The sequence below is a fragment of the Cephus cinctus genome, unplaced genomic scaffold (genome assembly GCF_000341935.2).
Source record: "Cephus cinctus unplaced genomic scaffold, Ccin1 Ccin1_scaffold0087, whole genome shotgun sequence".
NCBI lineage: Eukaryota > Metazoa > Arthropoda > Insecta > Hymenoptera > Cephidae > Cephus > Cephus cinctus.
The window spans coordinates 1,022,124-1,045,734 of record NW_014332826.1 but is presented as its reverse complement, the minus strand read 5'-3'; the positions used below and the strand labels follow the sequence as shown (position 1 = coordinate 1,045,734).

General features: G+C 43.0%; 1 protein-coding gene across 1 annotated transcript in view; it reads right to left on the bottom strand.

Moving 5' to 3' along the window:
• Nucleotides 1-23,611, bottom strand: part of LOC107273204 (ras-related and estrogen-regulated growth inhibitor) — a 34,018-nt gene that overhangs the window by 5,455 nt on the left and 4,952 nt on the right. Inside the window, exons 3-5 of the mRNA XM_015751147.2 lie at nt 18,612-18,668; nt 12,344-12,420; nt 1,990-2,171 (exon numbers count right to left, since the gene is read on the bottom strand). Coding sequence (XP_015606633.1) covers nt 1,990-2,171; nt 12,344-12,420; nt 18,612-18,668 — 316 coding nt within the window. The remainder of the gene's footprint in view (nt 1-1,989; nt 2,172-12,343; nt 12,421-18,611; nt 18,669-23,611) is intronic.

Below are 23,611 nucleotides of genomic sequence, written 5' to 3'. Positions count from 1 at the left end.
CGAGGACAACCGTCGGCGCAGCCGCGTCTCCTGCGACCTCTCGGAAAATCTCGGGGAAAACAAGAAATTCGATATTTTCCCCGTTACTGCGCCATAGTGCAGCGACCAGATCGTTTTCGTTATTTTTACTGTTTTTTTTTTTCTCCAACATTGCAAATCCTATATCTATATGTAAATGGCTACAGCACACCTGTGGCTAGTTCGTATTCGATCAGCCATAAAACGAAAATCTTGGAAATGGTTTAGGACCCTCATTGTACGTTGATTGCATATTGATTCCCTTTTCACGCGTATGAACTTAATGGGCCGTGCTCGAGTCTTGTGCGCGAGACGCGAAGAGAGGAGAAAGCTCCGAAGGTACAGTCGTCGCGTTAAGTTAACATGGCGGGACAGGGAGCGCGTGCTGTTCGCCGTCACTTAACATGCCTATCGGCGCTATCATCGTAGTTCTTTCTTATCAATGATATTAACCATAGAACAAACCGCTTTATCGTCGAGATAGATAGCCCTTGCTGATTAACGAGGCTTCCCATTTGCTGCCTTAATCGTGTTCCCGACTGTCATAGTAGCCACGAGCTAGTATATACAGTGCCTGTAGTACCTGTATATTAAGGTACAGAAAGCTTACAAGATTTACCTTCTGCGAGCATACGGTACAATCCGTGACACGCAGTGCAGAAAATAAAATACAAAATAAAAGTATAAAGCGAAGTAAGTTCAGGGAAAAAATATTGTATGTATAAAAAAAGTAGTGACTGCCTACTGGCTATAGTCTAGGCATATGGATAGAAGCAGTGTGTAGGCAATCGGTGAGCTCGTAGAGTGCCCGGTTAATTGAAACAAAAAAGGCATTGGCACCGATTTTAATTAATACCGTTAATCACCCCCGCGTAACCCGCATTCCGCGTGGAAGGTCGTGAAAAATCCGAGTGTCGTTCACGTGTTTATCTCCATGTACGCGATCCGTACGGAAGAAGAAAAAAGTTTAAGAATGATCTTTCGAGAAACTAAATAATAGAAAGATGACAGGACGAAATCGGTAACACACACGCCGTGCCATATCCGTCGGAATTTCTCATTGTCGAGCCCGTACGAACGTCACGTATTTCACTCCAGTCTTAATCTCGCAAGTGGATACCGATCTTTTGCGTCCCGACGCGAGGGATGGTATATCGAGCCGATCGATCGCACCAGCCGGTCACTGTAATAAGTAATAATAAGTATTCGAAGAGAGAAAAGATCGCGTGAACGATTTCTAGGTGAGAGAAGTCCGATTGACCACTGCCGGGTGTGTGTCAACGTCGAGCCTCTATCGCGTGTCTTTTCTATCTGTTTTCCAGGAAGAGAGAGAGAGAGAGAGAGAGAGAGAGAGAGAGAGAGAACCCAGTACGGCGAACGTCGTGGCGCCTTCGTCTCCGATTTCAACGACGACAACTATAACGATCCCGAGTATAGAAGGAGGATTCTCGAACGAGACGTCGACCGTCTACGAGATCGAAGAGAGGATGGTCACGCGAGCACGAGCGAACGCTTTAAAATCTCTAGGAAACACGATCGCGGATCCTATTACAATGTGCGCAAGGTGGAAAGTGAACCGATTCCGAGTTTCGTCGAGGACAGATCGTGGGCTTTCCATAAGCCGATTGGCACGATTTGCTCCTCTTACAATTAGACTTTGTCTCTTGTCCTCTCGCATCCATTGGAATACACGTGGGGAAGATCTCGCCATTCAGTCTACAGGGGTACGTACGTGCAGCCTCTTGGATCTCGATTAATGGATAGTTCGTACGTAGATGTAGGTAGACATTGGTAGTAAGTAGATCGGGTTGCAGGGTTCAAGTAGTAATGGCGTAACCACGTTTTCTTTCGCTGGCAGGAGACGAGTCTTCCGTAGAATTGTCCGATCATCCGAGCAAGATCGATCGGCGGATCTTATTTGAATCGATCGAACGAAGTTTACAAGCTACTAGTTGCAACGATACTACTTACCGAGCGTGATCGAGATCTCTCTTGTTCCCGAGCAGCAGGGCTGTGAAGTAGGACGGGAGACGCAAGTCTGCAAGCTGCTTTAGGAGACCCCTCGCCTCCTGGAAGCTGCGCTTGCACGTCACGCTGTACACCACGACGAAGGCCTCGCCCCATCTTATGTGAGAGTACAGACAGCCGTTTTCCTGCAAGGTCAAATTCACTTTCAGAACGAAGCAACTCCGTGCGGAAAAGCCTTAGTGGCTCAGCGGGAAAACTGGTCAAACTTTGTTCGCGCTTATTTTGCATATACATGATCGCAGAATCATTTTCGTGCTGCTACTTGGATATATTGCCGTTCGCAAAATTTTTTTTCGCTTCATTTATTTTCGCACGAGTCCCAAGACGGGCTCTTAGCTACTCATCTGAAGAACGCGCCACCCAGATCCTAACTTAGATCTTTGTTGATCGTTGAGACAGGGCAGAACGTAGATTACGTGTTTCGGAATAAACCGGAAACTCGGCTAGAGCAGATACCGCGGATTGTTTCCTTTGTTTTCTTTTTCGTACCTTATTTTTTCAATACCCCTTTTTCTTTTGACTTCATTCGTTGCAGCCTCCGGGAGATTTTTTTTTCTCATTTTTTTTTCTGCAAAGCCAACAGAACTTGTTCTAACTAATTGGACAGCAGTAGGTATATACTGCAGAGGCACAATGGATATTAGATTCTTTTTTTACAACTAGCGAATAGTAATTTTCTGCTTTTTTTTCTTTTACTTTCGTTCAGAAGAGAAACTGTACAATAGCGAGCTGCCTTGATATTGTCGATCATTGACGTTTGGCTACCTGGCGATAATCACTCTGTATCATTATGAATGCACAATCATGCTGAAAAGCAAATAGTTTCGATAGGTTCGACGACCTGTGCAAGTGGTAATGAAAAATGAATAATGGCTGATCAGATATGTATACCTGATGTACACGTATCTGCTCCAGATAATTTTGAGAAACTTTCGTGTATCAATGACGTGGGCTGATGTTAACACTGATCGATGGCCTTTCGAATAATATGAAATTAGACGATAATGAATTTAAAAAAAGATACATCGTATATGTATATTGCATTAAAAAAAGATTGATAAGTAATACACAAATTTAGAAACGCGTTACCACTTTTTACCACGGAAAAGAGCTATTCGAACGCGCATACCTAAAATAATCTGAAGTCAAAAGCCTCTGGAATGCAAAACAGTTCGAGTATTTTCAAAACGAAATTAGGTCGTCAAAATTGAATAGAAGTGAAAAATCTTTGTACTATACTATATCGCTATACGAACGTATAGCTTGGATGAAAAGCTAAAAAGTTGTAACCTAAGCGAAATTGTTGAAATTGGTGAAAAAAAAATTTGTCCACACACTTTATTCGTAGTATCTTTCCATTTTTAAATATAAACGTCCAGCGAGATGAATACGAGGCATGAAAAGAATCTTCGTGCGAAACCCCCTGCGATAGTGACGTTATCATGGCGGTACGTCGTAACAAGGTACACGATGCATGTGGTAACTCGGTTTTAATAGCTCATAAATATTTATTGATCGATTGTATCAAGACAATTGGATGAGATATACTAGAATGGAATCCGTGTGTAACTACTAACCGAATCACTTGCAATATTGTGACGCGAAGCCGTCGTGTTGCGCAACGGCCCCTCCATACCTAGAGATACACAAAGCCTTGTGAAATAATACCGATACAAAAGCGATCCACGAATATACCGTTGTTCCCGTATTAGCCCATAACAACCCGAAACAGCGCACTAAGCGAGAACCATTGGGAAATTATTACTTATGCAACGTAATACCATAGGCAATGGCATCTTACATGAACTCGAATAAAGTCCAGAAATCCTTAAAAGGCAAGTTGAGTTTAAATAGGTAGTACCTAGGTATACTCCAAAATGCACTAATAATAAAAATTTTTTCCAAAAAAAAAAAAATGATCGCCTACCGTTACGATAGCCATAAAAAAAAACATCCGACCGTTAGTATCCTGCCTCACTATGGAAATCAAGTACAACTAGTAAAAAGTTCGACAACAGCTCCGGACATAGTATACCGTCTACGTACGATCCACAGGAACTAAACTATCCGAAATCGAAAGCGTTCTTAGAAGATTTCGATAGTCGGATACGGGAGGGCCGTTTCATTGTTACCGGGAACATGGAAGCCAAGTGGGCGAGGAAACGTGGCGTTTTCCACCCACGCGATTTGCAGATAACCGATGCTCTGTCAAACAAGCGGTTGCCCCCAAGAATCAAATGATAACGATCCTCCCGTTCCGCTCGGCTCGCCACGTGAACGTAGCGCAGACCGATTGAACAATTTTATACGTTCCGGTATATCTATCTCTATACAAGCTATAGGTGCAATTTATGTGTATACCGGTAGAACCGGTCGGATAATATTTGCGCTTCCGGTGATGGAGATCGCATGGGTGAGAAGAGACAAAAAAGGAGGAAGAGTGCTGTACAGAAGGGGGGAAAAAGAAGGAAGCATAGGAAGAGCACAAAGGAAAGAAAAGGGCGAATGAGGAAGAAACAGAGGAAGGAGTCCTCTATCGGACATCTGGCCAAGAAAGACCCACGTCATGCTGTCCATTGTAGATGCTCGCGATGCTTCTTTACTGGCGATATACGCTTATGCAACTTCTGTATACTTTGTAACTGCCTTGGTATATGCACATACGGCTCTGCCAGTACGTATACCTAAGCGACGAGGCTATCTTGAGCAGTTACTTGCCGACTGTTTCCACTGCACGAGGCATCGCCACGGGAAGCCCTTATTACCGTAATACAGTTCCTACCAAGTTTAGCCCGAAGAATGTCAGGTGACCGTGGTCGTTTGTCCTTGTAATAGCCGCGGGGAGGTCGACAAAGAGAAATAAAAGAGACGGACGAGGAAACCAGTCGAGGAGAGGAGCTCGCGAGAAGGAGGGAAGATCATAGGGAGCATTGGAAATTCGTCCTAAGACTGGAGATCCTCGAGGGCGGCTATACCTCCCGGACTATAAATAGTTGCAGCTAGACGCGTACGGCCTTTATTCCTGGACGCCTTGGCGCGAGACAAAACGATCACTCGATCCTTGCCCATTGTGGCGGTGCTTACCAACCGTGTCTTCTCCGGAGACAGTACACGTAACGATATCCGCGTATCTACTTTGTCGTTGCTGTTGCCTAGTGATAACGCTTCGCCGTCTTGGCGAGGAAGGTTACACGTGGGGCGAATGAATAATTCGTCAATTGTGGATACCAGCGTAATTACGCGTTTCATATCGTAGAAAAATATTCCGACCAGACTGTACATGGACACGTGTTGAGTATCGTACCACGTGTCAAGGATTTCATCCAATTTTTGAGGTTGCTTTTCGCTCTATATATATATATATGTATGTCATTGAGATAATAACTGACGCAATTTTTATACACATGATTGGTACACGTGTGGCGACGGGAAATAGGGATACTACTTTTCTCGAAGTTGGTACGACGTCCCGGAAATCCTGCGGAGCAATAACCACCGCTAAGAAATGATGAGGGGACTCCATCGAGGATGTAGCAATTACCGTCCGGATAGGAGGCCAAGAGGCTCTACCGATCGGGCACCGGGAGTTATATCAGATCGCGAAGGCGGAAGAACAATGTAAGAATTGGGGAAGTGTGCCACAGCTGGTACGGACCGTGGGGATGCAGGGGCATGTGGAGTATGGTGTATGGGGGCAATTGCACTCCCATTCCCCGGGGCTCGGATGATCGTACATACGTAAGATCCCCGGGACCCGCCTCACTGGGTACCTTAACTCGAAGGTCCATCAAGATTTATGTGGCAAGGAACAATACTCAATAGAAATATTAATCCCGACGGAGTCGGATACGTCAGACGCTCTCCCACCTACTACAGGTAGTCTTGACTTCCTACACGGCAGGTATCCCTTTGCGCCTGGACGTACGTACCGAAGATTTCCTCTTGATTTGCCTATTTTTATATACATATTTCTCGGTATCTCATTCACCTCCCATCTCATTAAAGCGTTCGTCTCGTTTTCCAGCCGGAAACAAGGACACACGGATATTACCTCCAGAGACGTGTAAACAACGATCCCAGGACTAAAAGAGAGCAAACGAGACTCCATTGATACTCCATTTCCATGTAAACACGTACCTGCTGAATGCCGCTAAGAGACGTCCGTTCGCCTGCGTCGATCTGTGCGCCAGGGCGTACACCGTGGATGAGGATGAAGACCGATAAATTTATCGAGCCTAATGTCCGCACGTACGGCTTATCAAGTAGATGCCGCGCCACAGCACGACGCGGTTACATTATAGTCAGGCAGTCATAGTCGGACGTTCTTGTGAAATGGATCGATTAAAATACAATAGCTAAGAAGCCAAGAGGATTTCGCACAGCTCTTCATGCATGTATATCTATATATATGCATATACAAGTAAATGGGTATACCCGGCATTTCTCATTCTCAGTATCCTCTCACCGAATTACCATGGATACGAAAGTTCTGCCTGTTCACCAAGTGCGCAGATAGATCGGGGGGGAAGGATACCTGCTTATCTAACAGGCTACTAGATTATGCCGGTATAGGAACTTTTTATTTTATTTACCATGTGGTGAATTCGCTGCATACGAAGATTCTCCTACGTAGTCCCAGTTCACGAGGACTGCCTCCCTTATAAGCTTCGTGCAAGCAATACACATTGTATCCGTTCAACTAGATTTATGAGAGAAGCTCCTTCCTTCTTTAAGCAGCTGCTCGCAATTTGTGTACGCCCGGTGTGACGCATGTCGCGTGCCGCTCGTTTTACAATGACAGGGACTACTGAACGGCCGAGGGAACTTCCAGCAACGACGACACCACGCTCGCCGTCATTGTGATTGACATCACGATTCTCGGCCGTTCATTGTCGTCGTACGCACTCACCGATAACTTCAGACCACATAGTATACATGTATATATATATATATATATACCCAACTAACACTAAGCTTCTACTTCTTAGAATACAATTTCTAATGCTTGCCATGGTTCAATTTATGAAGTCTCTTTTCGATGAACACCATTTAGCATCTTAATAATAGCCATTAAACGGTATTAAAGTGACGGATAGATTTTGAAAAAATTCCCAACGCGCCACTGTGAGAGATATCGATACAGCAATATACCTATATTTATATTAAAAATATAAAAAGACCGATACAGGATCGACGCATCCCGTCGAGTCTACCAAAAGGATATAGCTCGAGGATATCGGCAAATCAACCAATCAATATATAACGTACAGACGTATACGCGATGCAGTCATCTTATACGAATTTTTCTGAAGCCCTAATGAATCCTCTCCAAAGCCCACCGGGACTCGCCAGGATGTATCCACGGAATTGATTGAGCGATGCTACGCGTCCATTGAGGATTATCCTGAGAGATATTCAGGAGCAGCACGCAAATGTAGAACGTCTTTACGAATGCGGCAGCCGTACGATGAAACCGCACGCGGCATGGGTTAAAATATACACGACCGTACAGTAACACGCACCAGAGGCTGCAGCCGTGGTTTCAGCGTGGCCTTGTCTGTCATTGAATTCGGGCCACGTCACGCGGATGGACTCGCAGCAATGACGCCAGCATATACAATTCATAATGGCATTCGAGTCTGCGACTTGTGTACCAGATATAAAAATATAGAGATCGAACTAACGAGGCGAAAGGACTGGTAAACTACGGAGATATGGAGCCCGCTGCATCAGTACGTTATTCGTCATTAGCATGAAGCGTAAGATGATCAAAGGTAGGTAAGGTAGGCTGACCGAAGTTACGTAGGCTGACGCGCGCTGCGTATGTTTTATATACGCATTCCCGTGTGTATATATACATATTATAACGTGATGCGTATAGACTTCCAATGCATATACGTTGTACGTACACGCGTAACCCAACCACGCATCATTACGTGTATCCGCATCCGTACTCCCACTTAACCTCGTCTTGCGCGAGGACACTACCGTACACTTATGTACTTACTTAAACAAGCTACTACGAGATGATTTGTTAGATGAATCTCCTGTGAGCTTAGTTTACCCACGTGGATGGTTCGATGGGACATACTTATTGGTGGTAGATATTTTTGTACAGGTAAGCAAACTGTCATTGGCTACGTTGTAAATTATCGATGAGCCATTTTCGGTATTACAGATCGATAGGCGCTCGCGCGGGGACTCTTGATTTTTTCTTGAAATGCCGAGAATCGAGATTTCGCCTGATAACAATTCCTAGTGCACGTGCAGTTTCTTTAATTGGAATGTTGATACCGCGCGAGACAACGTCCCGATAATGGCCGAATGACTTCGCACGAGTTCAGCCGTAAGCGTATACAGGCTACGGGGATCGTGAAGAAAAAAAATAATAATAATAGCAATCGGTCCGTGCTCTTAGCCTGGTCATAAATCGTCTTGCGGTTATCCAGTAAATTATTTCGCAGCTGGATAAAAATTCTCGCTGACCCGTAAAGCAGCGAGATATACGGCTATTAACGCAACAGCCCAGTTCCTAGGAGATTGGTATCGATGTGGAACACTCGAACAGCCCGATGCCTCCAATGGGGCATAATTATCAGGGATTCTGATCGCCGTTGCCCTAATATTCGTTAGGATTTTAAAGGCGTCCATCTGAATATCTGTAGCAGGTTTTTGTTATCGGAATATATTATACGCGTTATCGTTTGTGATGTAGAAATGGGATATCGCTGTGAAAACGACAAACATGTTTAACCAAGATGAGAACGTTCCTTTGGTGTTCCTCGATCTGCGCCATACGTGGGTGGAGATGAGTTTGAGCTTTCGAAGGCGACCCTCGAGGAACTACCGGATGACTTGCGATCCCCCCGCGACTCGGTTAGTGAGACTGCAACTATGATGCTACGTGTACGCACGGCTTAAACGATTTCACGTGACTTCAATTGAGTTCAGCCGAGCGACTTGCCGACTTGGGGCAGCGACTGTACGCAACGAATTCAAACACGGCTTTATGCATAGTACATACAAATCGTTAGCATAGCTTCCTGCACTGGGTTATTTATTAGATCCATGCGGTAACGGTTCGTGCCTTACCGCGCGTATCTTATTCTGTGTGAGTGCGCATGCGCGCTCTGATATGCCCATTGTTTGCAGCGCGCTTGGAAACGACCACGTGACACCTTACTACGTTACGCAATTTATTGAAGGAGGCTAATTTTCGGTATAAAAATTTTTTGAAAAATATTCCTCTCAACTTTCTTACACGTGTCCACATTACGGGTTCATTTTTTACTTGATTCACGAACCCATCTTCAATTCTTTATGGCTCTCTATTCCGTGCATCCTGCGGCCTTTAAGCGACAGGTGCAAACATATTTGGTTTGTAATAATGATAATACAAAAAGAAGAAGGCACGATAATTGCGGACCGAGAAAAAACCAGTTTGCTAAAAACAACCGGCCTATCTCGACCAAGTCAGCTACCGAATATGAATGCACGTCCTCGAGGGTGCTCAAACAAAGTTACTGGCAAAAGGTTGAACCAGCCGCGCGTCCTACCTGGTATTTTTGTTACTTCAGTGGCTCGAGCGGGGCGCCAGCAGTCGGAATTTAATTTTACACGTGGATTCTTACGGACGACTTGCGTCACGATTTGACTGAGGTCTCACATTGGTACATCGGTACCTGAGGTGGTACCTCGAGGTACCAATCTCATTGGGAACTGTCGAACGTCTCAAGAGGTACCGGGATACGATGTGAATACCCGGACCGGCAGCAGCTTTACAATGCAGGAGTTCTATTGTGGGTGAAATTACCTGTTGCGCGCACAAAGCTCATCTTACAACTGGTTTTTGTGGAAGTTGAAGAGAGCAAGAAGAGGAGAAATAAAAAGGAGGAAAGGAAAACGCAAGATAATGTTGCTGCGTGCATTCCAAGAAACGAATGGTTGGCACGGGTGACCAAGTGGCCACCACGGGGACGGCTAACCGTTAAGACATTAAGGTTTTGTTTCTCAAGAATATCTCACTGAAATATTCACCGATTCCTATGAACTATGAACGCGCTAATGGTAGAACGACGGAAAAACCGTAAACGGACCTGAACCGTGTACAGTCAGGAAAAAAAATTTTCATATCCGTAATTTCACGGATTAGATACGGCGATGGACATCCGTATCCGATGCAGGATTATTTTCTTGGCGGGAAAATCGAAATCATCCAAAAAAATGTGGACGATATATTGATTCTTGGAAGATCTAGGCTCCTACGTCGAAAAATCATCAAGGATTGGATTTATAAGGAGAAGAGTGGGTCCTCGTGTCGGTAAGAAGCTGTTTCATTCGTAGATCCTCGTACAAGCTCAGCCACTCGATTTTTTTGAACACGGAATCCACTGAGCATTTGTCGACACCGTTCAGGGCCAAAGAAATTATTTTCATGAGATCAGAAAAACAAAATAAGAGGGGTAAGATATAACAATGTTTAGGCGACCCATTGTGCAGGCATGAAAAATTGATGACTGAATCCTTTGGCCCTCCCTGGATAAACTCTATAAAAGCGGCTGTAGGTAATTGGGAGGTTGTGCGTCAATCACGTCCCTATTGATATACTTCTCATGAATTAGCAAACTAGCCGGGAACACTTGATTGACAGGTTGAAACGGTAGTTTGATTCCCGGTCATGATTGCCATACCCTGACCCGCCCCTATCATCAAGACGAGTGACCTTTTGATTACGCCGGGATCAGCTAAGGAAAGTATACATGGCTGTACGACCAAGGTGATGACTTATGAATCCCATAGACGACGACGGTACGAGAAATTAATATCACATCCAGTTAGCATTTCTGGCAGTCTAAAAGAAATTGTGAAAAGTATGAGAAATTCAAATTTTGCTAATTTATTTCGATGTAAAAAATTTTTGCAATTCCGTTCAATGAGTGTCTTTAAAAAGGCGATCGTAAGAATAAGAAAACAGTATGGGTCGCTGTTAGCCATGTATTCGCATGGAATGCCAATTGATAAAAATTGGAATACGGGTAAGCCCGAATACGTGAACGTATAGCAAAGCACGCATCTAAAAGACATTGTAGATTAGCCGACATTGCTTAATCCGTACGAGTCTACGATTACAGGGTCGATCAACGCCTGTAAAAAGTTCCCCATTGATATTCCTCGGACACATCAACTTTCCCTACGAGACTAATAGAAAGCACTCCGTAGAAGCCGACAAAGCCTAACGGGCACTTTGTCAACGGCCGACACCCTGGTAACACCGCTGGTGCAGAATTTGATGAAAACCCCATAGAAAGTGCACCAAGATCCCAGGATCCTCTAGGAGTCGCAGGACCCGAAGGTCTGGAAAGGCCGATGACCAAGGGTGTGACGTGAACCGGGCACGCTTCATCAGGAGATTCGTGCGCAGCATAACAACGTGATTCCTCATTCTGACAGCGGTGGGCATCGCGGCGCCAAGACCGAGAAAAACGCATCACGCTTCATCATCGCCGAGGATAAAAGTAAAAATAGTTGTGTTTACAGCCGCCGGCTTGACGCGTAAAAAGGTGTTGATGGCATACATATACCCGCTACGAAGTAAAGGGTGCTGGACCCGTGCATCTGGCGTACGTATACCTGCTGAACGTTGTACAATACTAGAACGTGGACATTGCTATGTAACAACGTAGATGCCTACACCAGTATTTATACCATAGAGTTTCTGTCGTCCAGTTGTACAATACACAGTGTATATACAGCCCATAGAAGAAAGCTCATACGAGCAGAGACGATACCATAGCCTGCACAGTCCCCGTTAAGGGGTCCCAGCGTGACGAGGCCCGACTCGTCCTTGTTGTGTGGACATCAGAGGGTGCTAACGTATTCAACGGATGTATTGTGACTGGATAACAAGAATTGCAGCCAATGCGCAGCATCGTGTTGGTTCATTATTTCGCCACGGTCGACGTATGACGGACGTGCATTGGTTATACCTCCGGGGTCCGTTCAAAGAAGATATTTAGCGGGGCCCTTGGTCGGATGTCTAATCGAGCAGGGAGTCGCTATGGTGTTACAACGCTATACAGATCACTCGAGGGATCTTTATCGAGGAGGTCACAATAGCCGTTCAAGAGCTTCTAAAGTTTTTTAATAATCATTCCCCATTGATTATCTGATAAAGGAATCTATTAAGCGCGATAGATGGATACAGACCTTTCACGGCTATCGATATTACTGTACAAGTGGAAGGCACAGGCTTTCCGTGATGCAACAAGTTCTTATCCTAGTCGTAGTAGAAACTCACCTCGCACCTGGAAGTATCCAGTATCTCTACCTCGGTTGTGACATTATCGATGGTGACGCTGTGTCGGTAAAGAAAATCTGCAACAAATAAAACGGCATTGAAGTGACAGTGTCAAATGAAAAGTCAGCTACTTGTGATATGTACACGTGAAACTGATAACTGTCAATCAATTGTGGTTGCCAAAATATGAAGTCCGAACACTGATAAAGGGACCGCGAATAAACGATAAGAGTGATTACTTCCCCGAACTTAACCTAAAAATTGTCCCGAGTGAAGTGACAGATTGACAGTACAGGAAGTGAATGCGACGAGTGAGTCGGCGCTTGAGCCAGAAAAATGGAATAGGAATATGAGAAGAGGAGGAAGACTCGAGCAGGAAGAAAGACGTAGCGGAGGAGCAAGAAGAGTAACACAAGAGCAAGAGAGGAGTCTCAGGACTGCAAGGGGAAACGGAGTGCGGTCATCGAAGAGAAAGAGAGAAAAAGAGAAAAGTAAGAAAGGACAGATACACGACACGGCAAGGGCGTGTTGCTCGCCGACTGTTCGTAATAATACGACATAAATTCTGGCCGGAGGCCGTCGTTGCGGTACTGGTACATTTTATCAAAACAATGCAGCCACGTGACGCTGCACTCCTCCGCACTCTCCGTCAGTGGTGCCAAATTGATCTTTTAACGAGGACACGAGCTCGGCCAGTCGCCCAATGAGATGCAAGGCTTCTCCACCCAGAAGTGTCTCGATACGTCAGCTTGCACCTTGTCCTTGAATTTTAATCGAATTCGGGTCGTTCCTCTACGTTACTTCTCTCCTTCCATCATGCCAGCATCCAACAATACTTTGGTCCTCACGGGTCCTCGCAGTACCGGCAATCGTTTATATCGCGTATGGCATACCTACGAGAGTACATACAAATACCTACTTACGGAGCGACGGTCCAGGCTGCAGCCATATATATATATATATATATATACATTTAACTACCCATACGCAACAGTTTACAGACTCCGTGGGCAGCGATGTGCGTGTAACATGTAAATTGCTTAAACGCTCGAGGGTCATGCAGGATATCGCGCGAAAACTCTTCGCCTCCTTAATGACTTACGTGCGCCATGGAAATTGGGACGAGGCAGGTACCTACCTACGTACCTAAAGACATATATGAATATGCGGTACGATTACGAGTCACGGTCAGAAGCACGTACTTCGTGTCTCGGTATAATCATCCGGCACAGAGGACCGAGTACTTGCTAGAGAACTGGAATAACGAGGGTCATCCAAATACTTGGAATTCTTTTGTGGTTATCGACGGAGTCGCGCAAAACTTCGTACGAGAGATAAAAATTTTTTAAACTTTTTTTTTCATATTTATTAAAACAAAATTATAGACGACGAGACACTACAAATTATACATGTATATAGATATATACGGTTATTCAGAACTATCGCACGACCTGCGGCTGGATCTGAACCTGCATGATCTCAGTAGGATCGATCGTGTGCAACATCTAAGAAGAAAATACGCGAATACCCTTAGTCCTACGGGATGGAAAAGTAGTCGTACATTAATTCCATTAGACGAGTCGGAACTATCAGTAGGTAGCTTTAAGTAGCTAGGTAATAGATGCAAGTGTGAAAGTACTAAACTAGATAGGACAATTTGAATTGGACGCGCTATCGTTCCAGCGACCGGGACCGCTCTGTCATTACGCTCTATCGTACAATAACAACTTTCGCTGCGTACAGCGTTCACGTTTATGATTTATGCTGTCCCGTGAGAACCCTGATATATCGAGAGCCTCTTCTACTTCTGCTTTTTACCTTGATTTTCATATTACACACAAGTACAGCCTGATGAATAGAATCGCGTGTAATAATAAATATAAAAGTAAAACAGGCGAATGTACATATTTAAACAGCTGACATCAGACTCTGGATTAATTCGTACCGCTTCTTGATACTGATACCGATATAAATAATTTTACAGCATCTTCCATCACTGAGAAAATTTAATTGAAACGGCTTCTTAACACTTTCGATCGACCTCACTGTAACTTCGAAAGCAAAATTCAACCAATGCGGAAGTTAATAAAACCGTATACAGCACCTACCCTTAACGAGCATAGAACCACGATAGGCCAGATGGTAAAGGCGCTCGAATCGAAGCATAAAAAAGAAACGAAATAAATAAATTCAGCGTATAATTCCGTTACGCTCGAAGAAAATTTTATTGCTGCGAACAATAATAATCCACAAGTAGAAAGTTCCTTTGCCAATAGAAATACATAATTCGAACTTTAACCCTCTTTCCCGTCAAATTCTAATCTGTTGGACTTTCGTACAATAGTCGCGGCATACAGTATATGGCATAGTGAAGTATCTTGAAAAGATTATATAATATACATACGTCCCTCGACGTTCACAAAATTAATCGATCCTTGAATTATCAATATATATATCTCGATACTCCTTAAGAGAAAGAGTGTTAAAAGAATTATATGAAAAATACAAAAACCCGTCCCTTAACGAGGACTGTATCTCAATGAGTGCAATCGTTAACGAATACAGGGCCTAATCGTCCCCTCTCTCGTGCGCATGCGCGCTCGCGCCTATCCGCGCCATTTTATTTAACGATCTTTAAAAATAACATTCCCTAAGCGGATAGCGCAGATTACGCACTGCACGGAACGCCGTTCCTGAACGGACTTACTAATGAACAGGAATCACACGAGTGATCGGTATCTTCGAGCGAGAATCGCAATGCCTAAATGGACATCGTGGTAAGCCGTCGTTGAGGCGTGACGTAACTGTTACTAATTCAAGAGTCTCCGGATACTTTCCCGACTAACAATCGGTATCCTCGCAGATACCGATCCAATAACTTTCAATACCCATCATTGGGGATGAGTTTTCCGAAAAATTATACCCAGTGAAAGTGCGTTTTGCCTGTGAAACTTTACGCGGCAATTTCGAAAATCGTTAACGCAGTTACTCCCGTTGTTGCAGTCGGAGCACTTGCGGGCAATTTCAGCCGAGTATTATCCTTTGGATTATTTCCTAGAGAATTTTCATCCGGTACGTTAGTACGATGCTGACAATTTATTGCCTTTTCTTGGATCCTCGTCACAACGCAGATGGCGCACCGGTCGCTCGGGCAATCGCGTCACAATGCAAAGTTCGCTTTCTAAATCATTACCTAGAGTTATTCCACGCAGTAAGTGGAGATGGGAGAAATTTGCATTGTTAATCGGGATCGAAATAATAATAGTCCTGTCCACCCTGGGCATTATGCTCGGTCGCGGAGATGGAAAGATCCGATCCTTCGTCTACTGGCGAACTAAGTATAGACGTGGAGAGCAGAGAACTGCAACTTTGCGTAATCAGGGAGATCGCGTTTCACTATTTGCTCGTCTTTTCCTCAATTACCAAGAGAATCGTATACGAGAGACGACAAAAAGCTCCACGTGAAATGAAAAATAGTTTCGTTCATTTTTAGAAAAATAATCAGCAAATTGATCCCTCGGTAAATACGAGATATTGTAAATTAAAAATCGTATACAACTGGTAGTCTTACTATGTTTACCAGCTGGGAAAAAGATACGAATAAAGTATGGGCAGACAGTGTACATGCATACAACGAGGAAAAGCTATAAAATTTATCGGAAAAAGTATGTATGACGAAAGTATACCATACTCACGTGCTACCATTTAAATCTACGTATGGACCAAACGTGAGAAGTATGGAAAGGATTATAGAAAAAAAAAAAAAAACCAAAAGCAGTACGAAAGGATATCAAGCTTCATCTTACGAAGCATATGAATTATTATTATATTATTTTTTTATTTTTCGTATCACACGGTCAATCCTTTATAAGTGTCCAGTATCCTCGTGGCCTGTTACGGATTCTTCTCACGAGAAAAAGAAAAGAAAAAAAAAAAGCAGATTCAAATATTTCCCGCTTTTAACATTGAAAATTGATTAAGCTATTACGCCCCGGTAATATCTTGGCCACGCAAGATTACCAACATCCTGGCTACGTACAAGAGCTATTATGTGTAATCTTTACGAGAGATCAATTAATAGGCGTTCTTGAGCCATGAAATTCCCAACACCCTACGGTGTCGTCCACCTTCGCAAATAACTCGAATCCCCATTAATATAAATAAGCAATACGTCAAATTGACGTTCATCCGTGTAAATCCGTGCAAAGATAGTTATCTACGATCTAGAAAGACACGTATCCGATTCACTCCTTTGATTCCTTCCCAAGACCACAATGAGTTGCATTGTCGAATAAGAAACGAGCAAATCATATGAAACTATGTTTTATCGCGTCCGATTCTCGACGTTTCTATAACGAGCAGTGTCATATCATAAATCGGCGACGGGCACCTGTTTTCCAAGTATAAGAATAGAGGGTCTCGCGTGGTTATCGTCTACACACCGCTGGGCTTTGTATATCCACAGGCGTGTAGCAATTATTATGGCAAGGTAGCCCCCGCATGAGTTATGAGAGAGATCTGCATTCTGCATTCTACATTCTGCGGGCCTTCCTCCGGGCTCTGTTTCATATCGACTCTTTAAATCTCCGCCCTCGGAGCGTTGCCTAGGATGTATCTGCATCCGTTAGAAAGCCACCCACCATAGCCAAACGATGTTCGCTCTTGGACTTGGGCGAATCGCCTATCGCGTGAAACGCATGCGTGCGCCACGTATAATCTCTACGCTCTTCCAATGGAACAATCGTGCGAGGAATTGATGCGGGAAGAGGTGAGAGGTGATAAAAATAGGACAGGATTTGAAAAGAAAAAAATATTGGAAAACATGGGATCGAATAGCCTAGATTCTCCATCGTGGATGTAGGAGACAATACACGGGTGGCCCGATGGAATTTTTCTGGGCACCTCGTTGTTTTTACCCCTTATGGACATGCGTGGCTACGCATCTTCCTGACTGGCCGTACGCCGCTAACACGATCCCGACTACTTAGCCTTAAGGAAACTAGAACTTGGTACGTGGAGACTAGATAATATTATATATGGTAGCCTGGGTTACCGGTCTTCCAAGAATTGGAAATGACACGCGGAGGAAACGCACGCGATTTTTTATACTCCTTGTCGTTCGCATATAAATATTTTATTTTAGCGTCGTTAATCGGAAAATTAATATCTCTCCTCGAATCATCGTACAGCAGTAAGCATCTCTGGCGGTTTTTTTTCTGTATATCACTCATTCAGCGAGATACGTTTGTTGGTACGAGTTCGAGGAAACCCAATCTTCGATATCAAATAATCTTTTGTAAAGCATCAGTGACCTATATTTATTTTTTGAAAATATCAACGCTTCCTTTTTCTTCGATAATTTACCAAAAACTCAATGATATTGTGTTAATCGTTTACGTCAAATATTCAAAATAAATTTATCAATTTCTTAACATTCTTAGCTACGTAATGATTCTTCCATCTACCGTGTACCGTGTGCATGTAACTTGCATCCAAAAAAGAAGACCGACAACGTGGAAAACCTTACAGATGCAAAGAAAGCGTTCAAGTATAATTCCAGGCATAGAACGAGGAATGAGAAATAATAAAATAAAAGCGTAGAAGGGTTCCATTATTTTTCATCGGGATACGCCACTCGCGAGACCCTTTCACGCCGGAGAAACGTCTAATCGCCGCTGATGAGTCTCGATTTGATTATCCTACCGTATTTCACGGCAAGAAACCGCAGTCTCATAGTATCTGTACGCATCCAGTTCTTCTGAAGTTTCTTCTGCTCGTGTCTTTTTACCTTTATTTATACCCATTTTCTTTCTGGCTCTGCTCTCCTTCCATTGTTCCTCTACCACCGCTGCGATAATAAATCCTGCGAAGGTCACGCTCCAAATTTTACGATAGCCACGTAAACCCACGAATTTTCATAGTTCGATGCTACAAAGTAAGGCTTACAAGAAAAAAAGCTTCTACGATAACCTGCTAATTGGCTCTTTTGACAATATAAAAACTATCTTATCCACTGCTAATTCAAATCAGCTTGTAAAGTTCAAATTTTAGGATTTACCAATTTTAGGAGTACCAAGAAAAAAAACAAAAGGCTCGAGCATCGAGATGAGATCAATATACAAAAACTACTTTTAGCAAGACTGCAATTTGATCGGAAAATTGAGTAATCGTTAAGGTAGAATTTTCGGATACAATTGAGGACGAGGGTTGAAGATGCACATGAGATAAATAAAAATGGCAAAAATATAAAAACACTAAAACTACTTACCACTGGTAGAGCTGTATTCGCCTATATAACGTCGCGTGAGGTATCGCACGACTACGGCTGTAACAAAAAAAAAGAAAAAAATTATACCAATGAAACGAAGAACAAATTAATATTTGTACCTTTGCGTCTCGATTACGCAGTAAGGATCTTCCGATTAGTTCGATAACGAAACGCCTGAGTACTTGAGGATCCGTGAAAGAGGATCATAAATGTATCTGGTTAATGAAGTAACCCTAACCGAATGTATCCAAGATGAATTCAATTAATCACTCGAAAATAATCTATCGTCGTTTATTATTATTATATTCCGATTCCTATAGAACCCTCGTTACGGGCTGCCTACCGTGTACATATATGTGCTGCTTTCTTCGTAATACAGCAGATCGCGTGCTACCAGCACGAAAACACCTGTTAACGCTACCGACTACGTGCTGAAGAGGCTGATGGTATATCATGAATAATTAGCACGCTTTTCCCGTCTCCGATTGCTAATTGCTATCGATAAATTTGACAGGTAGTCGCAGCCGTTAGAAAGTACTTGGATTTGCATGCGTTATTCATTTGCACCTCGTTAACTTACCTCATCTCGCGGCAAATTCAGCGGTTAATGGGCTCTCTTTACGATTTCGTTAAATTTACATGAACCAGTCAACTCAGTATACACATATATACATATATAATCGCCTGTTCATTTTCACTTTGTCATAAAAAATTTGGAATCCTAAAGTCATGGCTAGAATTGACAAGAGTAGCTTTGATACTACACGACGTATAATAAAAGACGCTACTATTTCGATACTGACGGCCCACAGAATCTTGTATACATACAAATCTATTGTAAGAGCGCCGGATAATCAGAACCGATCTCATAATAATAAAGTTAAGAGATTCAATTAGTATTGTGTCGTAATACTCATACGTAAGAACCTCAGTAACACAGTGCAGATGCTATAGTGTAAGCAGCGTTGAGCTTTTCTACGTAATTATATACGAAGACTCAGCAGTCTAGTAGTACGAGACACTGAAGTTAACATTAAATACAATTTTTCTGTTCGACCTAAATATTCAAATTTCGCGGGTAAGTATTCTCGTGATGAGGCATAGAGTTACCCATTGAATAGGCTTGGAAACTCGTACGAACTATGATTATGTAGTATAAAAATATTGGCCAAAGGGTCCACCTCCTGTCGACGAGCTGCCAGTCCTATCTTATGCACGTATAGCTGCACGAGGAATCTCTCCATGCTGCACCGCACACGCTTCTTCGCGAGCGCCGCACCGCGTTCAGATTGAACCCTGCAATTTGGCGCGCCACGATTGCACCACCACGTTCCCTTATCGATCCGTAATTACATACCGTAACATTCTAACACCTCAAAAATAGAGACTCGATCCGATTGCGAGTGCCCGGCAGGTGTTTATCCATTCGGCGATGATTTTTCCTACCCCAAGACGAGAATCATCAGGTATCATATAGAGAGGATAAAGCATACAGCAAATCCTATATTACCAAGACTCTGGATTGCGATAAATCTAACAGTGGATCGTCTATGAAATTTATTATAAGCACAGCCAGGAGGTCAATCTGATTGGGTATTGAGAACCCTGCCAATTTACGCTACGATCTGGAAGTCTCCTTTTTTCCTAACGGTACACCAAAAATTATACCGATCTTAACGAGGTCAATATTATTCTCGCTGTTTGATCTGGCCAGGTCTATAAGTTATCGGCATGAGATGAAATTCAAGAATCCTCTGACGATAAGTCCTAACCCACGACAGGACGCTGTTGACAGATATCGCTTTAAGGTTCTGACTGGTTCCATTACTTGCTACTTGGAAACTTATTTTCCATTAGCGCATCGTCACGTCCTGTCACGTACGTCAGGATGCTAGAGAACTCATGCAAATCCTGCACGAGATTCTTCGTTCGTCCACTAGTAAAATCCTGAGAGATACGTCAAACGTCTTGAAATACCGTTAAAGACTTGGAAGAGCGTTCCACAGTCGAGTGTACATAATATATATATACGTAAATAAGTATATGGATACACATAGTCGTTGCTCAATCGCTGAGGAAGAAGAAGAGGCGAAAACGGTCTTTCCGGAGAAATCATCGAGTAGCGCGAATCGGATCGTGAATTAGCATACCTGCCCGTCTATATTTTCAATGTGACGTACTAACCACGACGTTACGTACAACGCTCTCGATGTCTAACGGAACTCTTGTAATAGCTACCAGCCATACGTACAAGTATCTACTAACCTCCCTATCCGCTCCCACCTACCAACCTTCCTATCTACTTCCCTACCTACCTACCTACCAGATGCACTCATCAGACCATAAAAAAAGTTGTATCGAGTAGACGGCGCGATGCTCCTTGCGCTTTAAAAGATATTTACGAAGGCTTCACTCTCTTACCGGAGTAGCCATGGCTGTTATACGTCGACGCTCCGTAGCTAACCTAGCGACAAATTTATGAACTTCATTCTACAGGTACCTGTGCATAACGACACGTATATATATGTCTCTCCTAAATGAACCGATGCTATGTGTATCGGGCTTCGGGACGTACAAGACCTCGCATATCGCGAAGAATTCGTTTGGCGAGAGGTTACGCTTGGCTGGTCGCTATGCTTTTTCACTGATTGGTCGTGCTCGTAATTACTATTTTCTTACCAACACTGTTATCTGGCATCTATCTATAGAGGGATAGTACTTTGAGTATCCCCATTGCAAGTCGCGGTATGCCGGCCACCACGCGATGGTAGGTTAGATACCTCATGGTACTTGCCCTTCTCGATACTGTACGAAGGATCACAAGCATCTGACTGACCTAATCAATTTTTTTTTACACAGATCAGTTATGAAACTCGATGTTTACTTTTTGATCGCGGTCGAAGTTACCATCGTGAAATTATGCGATCTTATGACTCTCAATGTTTTGCGACTGTTGGGCGGTCGTTAAGTGTCCTATGCACTATACGATAAGGTGTAAGAGATGTGATATTTGAAAACAAAAATTTTTTGAAAACTTACAAGGCAATCTACGGGCACTTTACACGACGTACTGATGAATGATGACGGAGTAATTTTCATCCGACACGTAATAACTTTCTCATAATTAATTTAATTACAATTGCAATAAGTTTTATCCTGGCACTCGATCATTTTATGTATTCCTGTTTGACTTTTGGTTCTTATAGGTGCATTAAGGTATCTCAAATAAAGCAATGTAACCGAGGAAGCTTGAAGCCTCTGGCAACGGTGAATTCAGGCTGCGATAATAAATCGTCAGAAATTACTGATTCATTCCGCATAAGGATGTGTTCGTGCATATATAGGTGTCAATATATATATATATATATATATATATATATACACCTTCGTGTAAATATATATGTATATATTAATATAGGAGTATTTGATTGTTTATAATGGGTATTAGACCCACGCATTTATGTGCTTTAAGAAACGAGTCTTTGTACCTCGACGATCGGGTGCTTTTCATGGCAGATTTGGTACTAATCAATGTCAAGGAGTTTATCGGAAAAACCTTGGAAGATGATGCCGGCCATACATGACACGCGGAGAAGAAGCACTGACGAGGAAAAGGGAAGTTCAAGGGACGTGACGGCAATAAGATCGGAGAATAAGCGCGGAGTAAAGACGATGTAACATTTTGTATACATTAGCCCGTATTCACAACTCGCTCTTAAAGTCAGTAACAGAGTCACTTGTAGTTAAAAGTCACTAAGAAAATATTTAAAAGCGCGCTATTAGCACTAAAAGCGAGTTCTGAATACGGGCTATCGTGTGTATATCTTCCTCTCCTTCATATTAATGAAAATTTTGCCTTAAGTTTTAATATTTCAGTAATGCGTATAGTATTCCATTTTCAATCGTATCACATAATCCGTATGACTAATTTTGAGTAATAAAAATATTTGATGCATTAAAAAAAAAGAAGATTTTTCATTCAATAAAAATGGACTTTTAAACATTAAAAAATAACGACTTTTCATGTCGCCAAATTAAATATTTTATTTTAATTAATTATTATTACTTTTTTTATAGTATAGAATCTATAATCGAATCCCTCACTCTCGCTCTCTCCTGTTGCTTCCTTCTCTTGAGCAGTCTGCGAAATCCAGTCCGAAGTAAAATCCGACCCAAAGAACTTGGAGAACTCAGAAGACACTCACGTTACCATATTCGCCACACTCTGTGAATTCTCTCAATACGCTAATTAGTAGAATAATTAAAGGCGCACGACAACTCGTTAAGTTTTTAAAACGGTTCGACAGTGCCGCAACCTCATTTCGTTCTTTGGCCTTTCGAACCGGCGTGCCGTGGAAGTACGACTGGTTACAAAGGTAGAACCTGCTAGCCGGAAACGCTTCTTGAACCAGAGGTCACTGGGTTCTACTTATAAAATCATTGAAAAGCTAATCGGCGCTTCAATTATTCTCACCTCATAAATTCCCTATAAGTGATAAGACGAGCCAATCGTACGTAGTAACGAACCTGCCAATTGTAGCAATGAACATTTCTGTCTTTCCTTAACGACCGTACATTATCGGGAACGAGAAGCAACGAATCTCCTCACGACTTTTCACTGTCAGTGCTCCTTGCTGAATATACTTTTGCAGCTGACCAATAAAACGCCTCCCCATTAGCCCCAAATGAATTTATGGTGAACGCTAGAAGCTTATACGTCCTTATCGACCATTCAATTGTACCTCAAATAGGCTCTAACGGAGATAAATTGCGCGAGCAATATAATCATATTTCGACTATCGCAAATAGCCACTCCAATGTCGCTGATGCGTATTTACATCGCGCCGACATGGCTGACACTTTCGTTCCCGTCGATCGATATGCTGAACTTGTCAAGGGGAGCAAGGAGACGTCCGTTGCAAAACTTATAGAACTATTTACAATTATGTAACGTTCCCGTAACGCGAGTTGGACAAATGAAACTTTCGTGACTGCCGTCG